General features: G+C 41.9%; 1 protein-coding gene across 1 annotated transcript; it reads left to right on the top strand.

Moving 5' to 3' along the window:
• On the top strand, positions 1-9,079 carry LOC310813451 (NXPE family member 3-like). Its single transcript, XM_083682478.1, has 6 exons — positions 1-124; positions 5,034-5,211; positions 5,549-6,327; positions 6,594-6,664; positions 6,801-7,022; positions 7,129-9,079. Exons 1-6 carry the CDS (start codon positions 33-35, stop codon positions 7,677-7,679), a joined length of 1,893 nt encoding a protein of 630 aa, XP_083538604.1. The 5' UTR covers positions 1-32; the 3' UTR covers positions 7,680-9,079.
• The last annotated feature ends 3,798 nt before the right edge of the window (positions 9,080-12,877 follow it).

The raw sequence follows: 12,877 nt of genomic DNA, 5'->3' as shown, positions 1-12,877 counted from the left end.
GGAGCTTAAAAGTGACGGACCAGATCTCTTCAATGAGACCAAGTCAGCTAAAGAGTTCACACACAGAGAGACAGCGATCACAACGCACACAGAGGAGCCACTCACAAACACAGGCTGTACACAGGTAAGGCCATGGCAACATGGATGCACACAGGTGTGTGAAGTACGCTATAGACAGGTACTCCAGCTACAGCACACTAGCAGGTACATTAGTATCCGCAAAGGCATTTATCTCTCATTCATGAAGCATTTATTAGTTATATTCTTCAAGGATCAAAGGCTATAGATCATTCATTTAAATGTCAAAAAATGGATGTTCCAATATTATTGAAAGGTTTGACACACAGAAGGGGAAACACTATTGGCATCAATGCACGCTCTCATTTTCCTTCAACATCACTTTCAAAGTATTGTTACCCAAAATGTTATTTTCTATTCTCTACAATAAGAACAATGGTTTATTTGTTAGGCAGTTGTGTCTTTAGAATTCAGTGTTTATAACTCTTAACTGTCTCCATCTATATCAAACGTTCGGGAACCCTTGCACTAGTTCAATATGAAGGTCCTGGTGTTGCTGTCGTTGAGCCTTTCAGGTGAGGTGTTTCAGAGTGTTCTAGAAACAGACGTCCACTTGGGTTTTGTACAATAACAAAGTTGGTATTCTTTGAAAGAGTGGGATGCTGAAAAAGCATAATCCATGAGACTTCAGGTGAACAGTCACTACCTATCTTCCGCCGTAGACTGAAGACCCATCTTTTCAGGCTACATTTTGACTGTCCCTCCTAAAGACCTCTTCACCCCCCACTACCCCTCTGTGCAGTTTCTCTACTGTTAACAATAAAAATAAAAAAATAAATAAGAAAACATCCTTCCTTCTTCTAGCATTGTGACTGCCAAGGGCACCTGGTCGTAGCATAGATTGTTTCTTATGATGACTGATGTATAGATGATTCACTTACTTTAGACAAATGTACTTGTTGTAAGTCGCTTTGGATAAAAGCGTCTACTAAATGTCAAAAATGTAAATGTAATGTAAATGAATAACACTCTCCAAAAGATAGATTTCAAAGTATGATTTGTCCCACCTATTTCATTTTTCTCTGTATTAAGTCAGTCTGAAACAATGAGAGGGTGAGAGAAGGAGAGGTATCACAGAGTTTAAAGTGACAATGGGCGACATTGAATCTGACAAGAAGACAACAGTACTATTCTGCTGCACCACACGGCTGCCCACCCTGCCCTTTTCTTCTGCTTTCTCTGTGGCCCCTCCAAGCTAGTACACGTCCCTGTGTGCAGTGTGAACCATGTTAATCTATTAAACCCACTCTAGCTGCATATGTGACATACAGTATTATAGACCAGGGGAGGTAGAGGTAGAAATCGGAGGACGGGCTCATTGTAATACATGCAACAGAATGAGGAATAGTATGTTTGATACCATTCCTCATTCCATTCCATGCATTACAATGAGCCCGTCCTCCGATTTCTACCTCCGCCAGCCTCCACTGTTATAGATGTAGGAAGTGATGTTCTCAATATAGAGTTATCGACTTCTATTTTAAACTGCAGCTGAAGTAAAACTGTGCGTTATTGAATGACACTTCCTGATCTCTGTGACATACAGAATGTAAAACCTCATTCTCTTTTCATGGCAGACTGAGTCTAGTCCCCTCTCTCGAAAAGATTAGCCAACAACATGTAGGAAAAACATATAATGTACACTAGTGGCACCTGCTGGTCAAAATAATTTAGAGCAGCAATATTATTTTAGATGATGACGTCCCACACGAGACAGCGCTGTAATACTTGGTTCGTTGGAGTATAGTTAGTGCTTAACCCTGTAAAGCCCAACCAATCAAAAAATAGCCAGAAAATTCTAATTTCTTGGAACTGAGATGTTTATTAAACCTTTTAACAAAATCCCCCAAAAAACGTTTGCCATTTCATTTTGTTTACGATATTTTTTTTGTATCACATTTGATACATTGGGTTTTTTGGCAATTTTTTGCTCACAACAATGTTAATTTTAGATACAAAAACAAATTTTGCCCATAACATTTAGAAAATATAGAACATTTCAGGCAGTTTTCTTTTTAGTTTTTTTTTTACATAAAACTTTTTAAGGCCTTTTTATTTCACTTTGTGGTAGGCACGAAAACAGTTTCTGTCCTTGTTCAGGCAAAGATGCACCTTACACTTCTCACAGTAGACATGTGAGAAGTGATTGCCGGTGCAGTGCTTGCATCTCTGTCGGGTTTCCCATGTTGGAAAATGATCAATGTCATCCCTTCTCATATCAAGAGGCACACTGCAGCTTGGCCTTTTACGGGGTGGTGTGGGAGTCGCTTCTAGAGAGGATACTGGTCTGCCACACTTGATTTTGGCCTTTCCTGCACTTATGAGAGAAGTGCCAACAAAAGCCTGAAACCTTCGCAGAGCCATGGGTTTCATCTGGGGCTCTAGCTTCTTCTGGTCTCTTCTGTAGAGGTTCCACGCATTGACGAGTGCCACTGTAACAGTGTGCCACCAGATGTACATGTACCATCTTCGGGATCTGAAGCTGAACTTGTAATGTGCAGACAGCATATCAAGGAGATCAACACCTCCCATGAACTTGTTGTATGTTTCAACAATGGCTGGTCTGGGAACCATTATGTGAGTTTTGGATTTGCAATCCCAGCGTTTCACATTTCCCACAGGTTCAATGCCAACAAAAGAGGACATCAGGTTCACTGCTTTGTTGTCGTTCCATCTTACAATGATGTTGTTGTCCTGGTTCACTCTGAAGTCCATTGATCCTCTTCCATTTTGCTTCAATTCTTTCTCATCCATCATGGTGCAGTCTTTCACCCTGTTCATCCGGACCGTGCCAAGGTAGTGGATTCCTCTCTCTTTTAGGTGTTGCACCAGGGGAACTGATGTGAAGTAGTTGTCCGCAAAGACCTTGTGATTTCTTCCTGCTGGAAGTGTTGATGTCATTTTCAGCACAACTTCTCCTGTAACACCAACTTCCGACTTTTCTCTGTCTGGATTTTCTGCACCTTGACAAACATCACAGTCATAAAGAAAGCCACTTTGTCCAGCACGTCCCCACATCTTGAAACCCCATTTGTGAGGTTTTGCAGGCATGTACACACGTAGATGAGATTTCCCTTGAATGGCACCATAATTTCATCAACTGCATGGCATTCTTCAGGAGGTATGCAGAGAAACTGTTCTCGCAGTTTTTGTAACCATGGCCTGAGCTTCCACAGTTTGTCTTTCTTTGCATCATCAGACACACTGAGGTTGTCCTGAAAGTGAATCAGTGTCAGAAATTTCAAAAATCGACCTCGAGACATCACATCACAAACTGCAGGGAACTTTGTCTCCATCTCCCAATAGGCTCTCACACAGGACATCTGTACTAACCCCATATTCATGTACATGCCTAGAACCTGCTCTATCTCTTTGGCAGTTGTGTTTATTGACATGCCCTCTTTTTGTACACTGTACAGGTTTGTTTGTTCTGCAGTTTCCTGCAGCATTTCATCAGTGACAAACTGTTTGAAATACATGTATGGTGTCCAGTCACACCTGTCCTCTGTGCCTTCCTCAACACATGCAATGAAATCGACAGATGGAGCTTGATATTCTGTTTTTCTCCATCTGTATTCTTTCCTTTTTGCTTTGCCCTTCACTGACTCCTTCCTGATTGTGTCCTGTGTTGTTGTTGGGACCTCAACTTCTGTGCTAGTCTGGGCTACACTTTCATCTTTGTCATCAGTACTATCTGAACTTCCATCATCATGCATGGCCTGAGGAGTCCATTCCTCATCATCATCTTCCCCTAACTCCTCTATGTCACTTGAATTGCCATCAATTATCATGCTGATGACATTTTCAATGTACTTTCTTTTTCTCTCTTCTTCCTCTATTCTTTTTGACATCTGAAAATACACACATAACAAATCAAAACAAAACAAAAATGGCCAATATAGCATAGCGATTATGATTTTATTGTGAACATTTTGAAAATTGTGAACAACAATTGTGAATTGTTATTGTGAAAATACCCAAAATGTATTTTAAGATGGCATTTCAGTCATTAATTAGATTAATTAAATCATCAAAATAGTGTGTGTTTGTATTGTGGTAGACACAACATTACAAACACGTGACATGACAGTTCAGGGATAATATACCTTATATACCTACACATTTTTAACATGATTTAACTGTAATATAAAGAATGAATTATTAAGTAATTATGCATTGTTTCAATACAGACAATACTTATGTTTAAAAACGAGTAACAATAAAAATATTATTCTTACATTAACTTCTTGAAAATTAGCAAAGATTTTCCTGGCAAAAGTTCGTGGATGATTTAATCACAGCGACTATTTTAAATCGGCCAAAAGAAAACCTTCCACTGCCTGCAGTGGAACGATAATCCACTAGAGGGCAGAATACATGTATCAGATTATATACAACGGGTTTTTAAGGAAAGTATTGATCATGTTGATATAGATAGAGGTCTCGGAAACTCGTGTATCAAATATGATACAAATGGTTTTATAGGGTAGCAAGTCCAACTATTCCTATGCAAATCAGAGACCCTATAAAAACAGATATTAATTCCAAAATGACATGAACTATTATCCATGCATTAAGATGGACTCAATTCAACTTATTGAGTGATTCGTTGATGACATTTTTGCATTTCAGCTAATTTGTGAGAGTGTCATAGCAAAGGGTCTGAATACTTATGTACATGAGGTATTTCTGTATTTCAATTTTAATAAATTTACTGAAAGTTCTAAAAAAACAGTTTTCGCTTTGTCATTCTGGTGTATTGTGTGTGGATTGATGATAAATTCTTTTAATTTATTTCACTTTAAATGAAGTCTACAACACAACAAAATGTGGAAAAAGTGAAGGGGTCTGAATACTTTTTGAAGGCACAATATCTAACTGCTAAAAATGAATGAAGTATGTTTCTAACCCTAACCCACCTCACTAATGACAATGTTTTTAAATGTCCATTACAGGGGGACTGGTATTGGGGACATCATCACCATGGTGACAGAAGAACGTGAGATAGGGCCTGAGCTTGGACAGCAGAGGCAGGGGGCCATGCGGAAGAGCCTGTCCAAATATGCCCCCTTCGTCCTTGTGCTGGTCCTGTCAGGCCTCATCTTCCTGTTACGCAACATCCACGCTCTGGAGGTGAGGGGGAAAAGTTTGTTTGTGGGAATTGGTGTCGAGTTAGTCACTGCCCAGGTCCAGAAAAGAGTGGAATTTAGGTAGGAGGATAGCATACTCTTAACCAGATTTCAAAAACTGACTTCCTGCATGACGTGAGTGGTGAAAGAGACCCCAGTTTGGTTTCGGGAAAGGATTGGGCATGCCGCTGTTCTTTCTTCCCCATTTCCTATAAATAGCTGAAAGCTGGTTTTGTTTTGCTCCACATTTTCTTCTCACTGATCAGAGCTCAGAGCTTCACCAGTACAGATTCACTTCTTCCATTGCCACCCTTGGTAACCTCTCCTCTCCTCCCCAGCAGAAGCTGAATTTCAGGACTGTGTCGACACTCCAGTTAAACCAGTTCCAGAGCAGCATTCACTCAGCCTTCACCCCACAGGGCTCTCCTCCCCCATACCGCAACCGGAGCTACTGTGCCCATCTGGGCCAGAAGCCCTCACCTGAAGAGGCTATGGAGGAACGCTACCTCTTTGAGTCCATAGCCTGGCCTGAGCCCCCACCCAGTCTAATCGCTATTGCCCAGACAAGCGACCCTGCACACAGCCTGTTTACTATCCTACCAGCAGCGCGAGGGAGGGAGTGGCACGTGGGCGACCAGCTGGAGGCTCTGGTCCAAATGCACGACTCCCAGGGGTTGCCCAAGCGCTATGGCGGGGACTTCTTGCTGGCCCGGCTGCACTCCCCAGAGCTGGGGGCGGGCGTGGCGGGGCAGGTGCTGGACCACCGGAACGGGTCCTATTCAGCTGTCTTCCCGTTACTATGGGAGGGTACTGCACAGGTAGAGGTGACGCTGGTCCACCCTAGTGAGGCTGTCGCTGTGCTACAGCGCTTACGGGAGGAAGGGCCTGACCGAGTGACCTTCAAGAGTCTGTTCCGCTCTGGCCGTCAATCTGAGATAACTGTCTGTAACCTATGTCTGCTGGCCAATCAGCAGCCATTGTGCAACTATACAGATCTTAACACAGGGGAGCCCTGGTACTGCTATAAGCCAAAGCTGCTGAGCTGTGACACACGCATCAACCACGACAGGGGAAGCTATAATGTCCCGCTCACCAACAAAGAAGCACTCCTCTTCCAGCTGTGTGTATGCTCAGAGGCTACATAGTACTATACTTTGTGCCTCTGTCTATTAACATGCGTAGTAGTAGTAGCAGTTGTAGCAGTAGTAATAGTAGGAGGGTTTTGCAGTCGTGGAATGAAATGTCACACCGATTTACATACATATTTAAAAAACATTTACAATGTTCTATAAAAACTATAATATAATCAAATACAATATAATTTGTTTCATATCTATGATATTGTTTTGATAACATATCAAAATGATTGTCTCTGATTTCTCTTAGTGGTGTAAACATCAAAGTACAAATTCATGCTACAGGATCTGGCAATGTTACTGTGCTGCCTGAAATTAAAGGTAAGTGTGTGTGTGTGTGTGTGTGTGTGTGTGTGTGTGTGTGTGTAAATGTCAATACAAATCAATCTCCATCCGTGTATTATCAGTCTATCTCTAATGTTAGCTGCTACATTCAAATTTTGCTCTTTTCTTTCAGACAAATCTGAGGTGAAGAGCAGCAGTGTGACGGCAGAGCCTATCAGGGTCATGCCCTCTGGGTATTACTTCCAGGGATCGTGGCGAGCGCTAGGTGGAGTCATGATGCGCCAGTTTAACGACCCGTCTGCCATTATTCAGTGTCTGAAGGACAAGATGGTGTACATATATGGAGATTCCACTGCCAGACAGTGGTTTGAGTACCTCAAAACCTTTGTACCAGGTGAGTGTGACATTCTCCATATTCAGCCGTATCTAAGGTGCTTTCTCTCTCTCTCCTCTCCAACCCCCAACTCCCCACTAATCTTCTCCCTCTCTGTCGGTCTCAGAGCTGAAGGAGTTCAACCTACACAGTCCTCCGATCCAGGGGCCCTTCATGGCGGTGGACAGCACCCACAACATCCTGCTGAAGTACCGAAGCCACGGCCCGCCTCTCCACTTCGTCCGCATGATCACTAGTGAACTACGTTATGTGTTCAATGAACTGGATGGCTTGGCCGGAGGCCCGAACACTGTGGTAGTCATCAGCGTCTGGGCCCATTTCAACTTCTACCCCATAGAGATCTACATTCGCCGACTTCGGCACATCCGGCGGGCCGTGGTGCGACTCCAGGACCGGGCTCCTGGGACCCTGGTGGTGGTCCGTTCAGCCAACCTCCAGACTCTGGACCAAAGGGTGAAGCTCTCCAACAGTGACTGGTTCTCCCTGCAGATAGATGGAGTGCTCAAAGCTATGTTCAAGGGCCTGGATGTCCTGCTGGTGGATGCCTGGGAGATGACTCTGGCCCACCACCTCCCCCATGACGTCCACCCCCCCCCCCCCATCATCAAAAACATGATTGACACCCTCTTGTCTTACGTCTGCCCAGGGAAGAGTTAGCAGAGAGAGAGAGAGGGAAAAATGTTGTCAACCATCTCACAATCACAAAAACACCAACCGGGTGGAGAGATGGGAGGACTGACTCTTTAATCAACACAAGCACATTAATACTGTGTTTTTTTTCCAGACAAACAGCTCTATTGAAACTTTATTTGCCATTGCCAAAGGGTTTTCTCTCATCGGGTTGGAACGCCTAGTTTCAAATCATTCGTTGAAGAACCTTATACACACTGAAATTGTTGATGGAATAAATGACAACAACCATGTTCGTGACTTGTGACCCACTGATTGTAAAAGCACGATTTTCATGAGATTTTGCTAGACAATGTATACAGTGCATTAATACAACATTTGAATTGGATTCAGATTGTCATAGAGCATTTGCTGAATTGTATTGCAGTACATTGAGGGATTTATCAAAGAATGCATTGAATTCCTGCATTCCTTAGTCCCTTCATGTTAGTGCTCACTCTAAATCAGGGACGTAGGAAGTGGCGGCCGCAAACCCTGTCAGCAGGTGTCTTTTTGTTGTTCTTTATTCTGGATGAGGTTGATGTCCCCGACCTCATCAAGATTTTCATTGAGTGCACAATAGAGAGAAGGTCAACTTTTGGCTGTGTATGAGTGAGTGTGTGTGTGTGTGTGTGTGTGTGTGTGTGTGTGTGTGTGTCCAGCAGTGATGCGCGGGTTGGGTTTACCCGCGGATCAGGCGGGCTCATGTCAATAAAAAATAATAGGGAGATCGGGTCAGGTGGGTTTGGGTCAAATTCTATGAGCTAATAACATTTAGCCTATGTTATGGATGGGTATTGTGTTCCCTACTTTATAGGCTTAGCCTATATATACCTGTAAAATTAAAATGATAAAAGATGCTATGTTCATTCAGATTTTTATTCCGCTTGTTTGCGCTCCTGTCTGTCCTATTGGTGGGATTGGGTCGGGTTCGGCACCATTATCATGATAATTCATTGTTCAAAATGTATTCCCTTTCTTATGTTGATGAACCTTGTTTTGATTGTGGTCTTTTTTATGTTTAAATTCATTGCTATGACGAAGGTCCCTGGACAGAAAGCTCAGCAATAAAAATAAAAAAAACAGTTGATTGTGTCTGCTGTTGGATTCAACGCTTTTCACTTGCACTAACCACTATGTTATTCTCTGGTCAAAAGTCACCAGAATTGCTTGTTTAACAGGTGATATGCAAAAATGTCTCTGGGGAGAAAGGGGGAATATACTTCCTACGTCCCTGCTCTAAATAACAAATATGTTTGGTTATACAGACACAGGAGCACAGTATCAGATTTTTAGCAAAAGAAAAAAATAATAGCAAGTCCTATTAGAAAGTAATAGTCATATACAGTAGATATGTATCTACCACAGTCATTTAAAATAATGTCCAGGGCATGACTCCAAAGATTATGGCTTAGAATCACCAATCTGAACCTAACTGTTAGAACTCATCTGTGAACCTAATTGTATGTTTCTCTATGTATGCCATACTGTACCTCTTGGGTGTTCAAGCCCAGCGACCAATGGGCCTGCCATGCCGGGGGAGATGGACCCACAGATTCTCCCAGTACTCCAGATGGCCAATCTCCTACTGTACATACTGTATGTATGACCATAGCACCGGTGTAATTATGTTTATTGATGACCATTAATGTTATATGTTATATAACTTTTGCAAATATGATGATTTGCTACATCACAATCCTGTTATTCCCTTGTTCATCACATAGAACATCTTTGGAATGTGGTAGAATGGGAGATTCACAGCTTGAAAGTGCACCTAAAGTCTTCACAAATTGCGGAATGCAATCATGTCATCATGGACCAGAATCTCAAAGGAATGTTTCCAACATCTTGTGGAATCAATGCCACGAAGAATTAAGGCTGTTTTGAAAGCAAAGGGAGGCCCTACCCAGTATTAGTTTTGTGTTCCTAATAAAGTGCTCAGTGAGTGTAAATATTTATTTATTTAGATATGTATTATTTATTTATTCATTTAGAGACGATTCATAGATTTGCTCATAGATTTCATAGATTTGCTCTTTTCTGTTCTAGATGTTGATAATATTTGGTCATGTGTCGTCATTTATAGAGCGGCAGATGTTCTTGCAGAAGGTAAAACACAGCACATCATCATGTAAAGTGTCAACATTTGCAATGAACAAATGGCAATATACTGTGTGTGTATATATACATGTATATTAATGTTTTTTTAATATGTGAAGAATACAATTATTGCTACTACATTCATTGAACGTTTGCATTATTACTGTAATTATTGCTGCTACATCCATGGCACCCTTGTCATTGTATTATTATTACAGTCATTTACTGCTGCTACTACATTGCACCATTTTGCACGACTACTGTCACTCCTTTATTATTACTAGATTATATTGATTTGTTGATTGTTGTTGAACGAGGAGCTAGATTCATAAAGCATTTTACTATATCTCTTACGGCTGTATGCAATGTACGTGACCAATCGCATTTTGATTTGATTTTACAATTACCAAAAGTATCGGTTCCTTTGTCTGTCCAGGGGGTCCATGTGGTCGGACTGGGCACAGAGAAAAAAAAGAGAGAGAGTGTAGCCAGGGAGGAGAGGGGAGGAGACGGGGAGCATAAACCGTGACGGACCAGATCTCTTCATTGAGACCAAGTCAGCTAAAGAGTTCACGCACACAGAGGAGCCACTCACAAACACAGGCTGTACACAGGTAAGGCCATGGCAACATGGATGCACACAGTTGTGTGAAGTACACTATTGGCATCAATGCACGCTCTCATTTTCCTTCAACATCACTTTCAAAGTATTGTTACCTAAAATGTTATTTTCTATTCCCTACAATAAGAACAATGGTTTATTTGTTAGGCAGTTGTGTTTTTAGAATTCAGTGTTTATAACTCTTAACTGTCTCCATCTATATCAGGGGTCTCAAACTCAATTTACCTGGGGGCCGCTGGAGGTAGTCTGGGTGAGGCTGGGCCGCATCAAGTATTCCACAAAAAAAAGGGTTTCAAGTATTCCAAAAAAACCTGCCGTAAAGAGAAAGGTTGGCGACGAGCACAGACAATTTCAGGAAAAATTCGCTAATTCGCGTTGGCTAACTTGTCAACAAACACCACCGGAAGTTGTCACGAGCCTGAGCTATGGTAGCCCATAAGTGATAAAAAAAATATAGAAAACGCTCAGGGCAACGACTCGGCAAAAAGGTGCGTGTGAGAAAAACGCGCGGGCCGCACTAACACTAAACTTTGATGTCAAGTAGGGGGCCACAAAATGTCGTCCCGCGGGCCGCGAGTTTGAGACCCCTGATCTATATCAAACGTTCGGGAACCCTTGCACAAGTTCAATATGAAGGTCCTGGTGTTGCTGTAGTTGAGCCTTTCAGGTGAGGTGTTTGAGAATGTTCCAGAAACAGACGTCCACTTGGGTTTTGTACAATAACAAAGAGCATCTTCTCTCCAAAGTCCTCCTTTTTCCTTCTTTAGCATTGTGACTGCCAAGGGCACCTGGTCCTAGCATAGATTGTTTCTTATGATGACTGATGTATCAATGATTCACTTATTTTAGACAAATGTACTTGTTGTAAGTCGCTTTGGATAAAATCGTCTGCTAAATGTCAAAAATGTAAATGTTAATGAACAGCACTCTCCAAAAGATGGATTTCAAAGTATGATTTGACCCACCTATTTCATTTTGTGGATTTTCTCTGTATTAAGTCAGTGGGAAACAATGAGAGGGTGAGAGAAGGAGAGGTATCACAGAGTTGAAAGTGACAATGGGCGACACTGAATCTGACAAGAAGACAACAGTACTATTGTGCTGCACCACACGGCTGCCCACCCTGCCCTTTTCTTCTGTTAGTGCTTTCTCTGTGGCCCCTCCAAGCTAGTACATGTCCCTGTGTGCAGTGTGAACCATGTTAATCTATTAAACCCACTCTAGCTGCATATGTGACATACAGTATTATAGACCAGGGGAGGTAGAGGTAGAAATCGGAGGACGGGCTCATTGTAATACATGCAACAGAATGAGGAATAGTATGTTTGATACCATTCCTCATTCCATTCCATGCATTACAATGAGCTCGTCCTCCGATTTCTACCTCCGCCAGCCTCCACTGTTATAGATGTAGGAAGTGATGTTCTCAATATAGAGTTATCGACTTCTATTTTAAACTGCAGCTGAAGTAAAACTGTGCGTTATTGAATGACACTTCCTGATCTCTGTGACCTACAGGATGTAAAACCTCATTCTCTTTTCATGGCAGACTGAGTCTAGTCCCCTCTCTCGAAAAGATTAGCCAACAACATGTAGGAAAAACATATAATGTACACTAGTGGCACCTGCTGGTCAAAATAATTTAGAGCAGCAATATTATTTTAGATGATGACGTCCCACACGAGACAGCGCTGTAATACTTGGTTCGTTGGAGTATAATTAGTGCTTAAGCAAATCCAACTATTCCTATGCAAATCAGAGACCCTATAAAAACAATGATATTAATTCCAAAATGACATGAACTATTATCCATGCGTTAAGATGGACTCAATTCAACTTATTGAGTGATTTGTTGATGACATTTTTGCATTTCAGCTAATTTGTGAGAGTGTCATAGCAAAGGGTCTGAATACTTATGTACATGAGGTATTTCTGTATTTCAATTTTAATAAATTTACTGAAATTTCTAAAAAACTGTTTTCGCTTTGTCATTCTGGTGTATTGTGTGTGGATTGATGATAAATTCTTTTAATTTATTTCACTTTAAATGAAGTCTTTTACACAACAAAATGTGGAAAAAGTGAAGGGGTCTGAATACTTTTCGAAGGCTCGATATCTAAATGCTAAAAATGAATGAAGTATGTTTCTAACCCTAACCCACCTCACTAATGACTGTTTTTAAATGTCCATGTCAAGGGGACTGGTAATGGGGACATCATCACCATGGTGACAGCAGAATGTAAGATGGGGCCTGAGCTTGGACAGCAGAGGCGGGGGACCATGCGGAAGAGCCTGTCCAAATATGCCCCCTTCGTCCTTGTGCTGGTCCTGTCAGGCCTCATCTTCCTGTTACACAACATCCACGCTCTGGAGGTGAGGGGGAAAAGTTTGTTTGTGGGAGTTGGTGTCGAGTTAGTCAATGCCCAGGTTCAGAAAAGAGGGGAATTTATGCACTGGTAGG

Source organism: Argentina silus, assembly GCF_951799395.1.
Source record: "Argentina silus genome assembly, chromosome: 12".
Lineage (NCBI taxonomy): Eukaryota > Metazoa > Chordata > Actinopteri > Argentiniformes > Argentinidae > Argentina > Argentina silus.
Note: the sequence above shows the minus strand (reverse complement) of the source record. Positions and strands in the feature narration are given on the sequence as shown.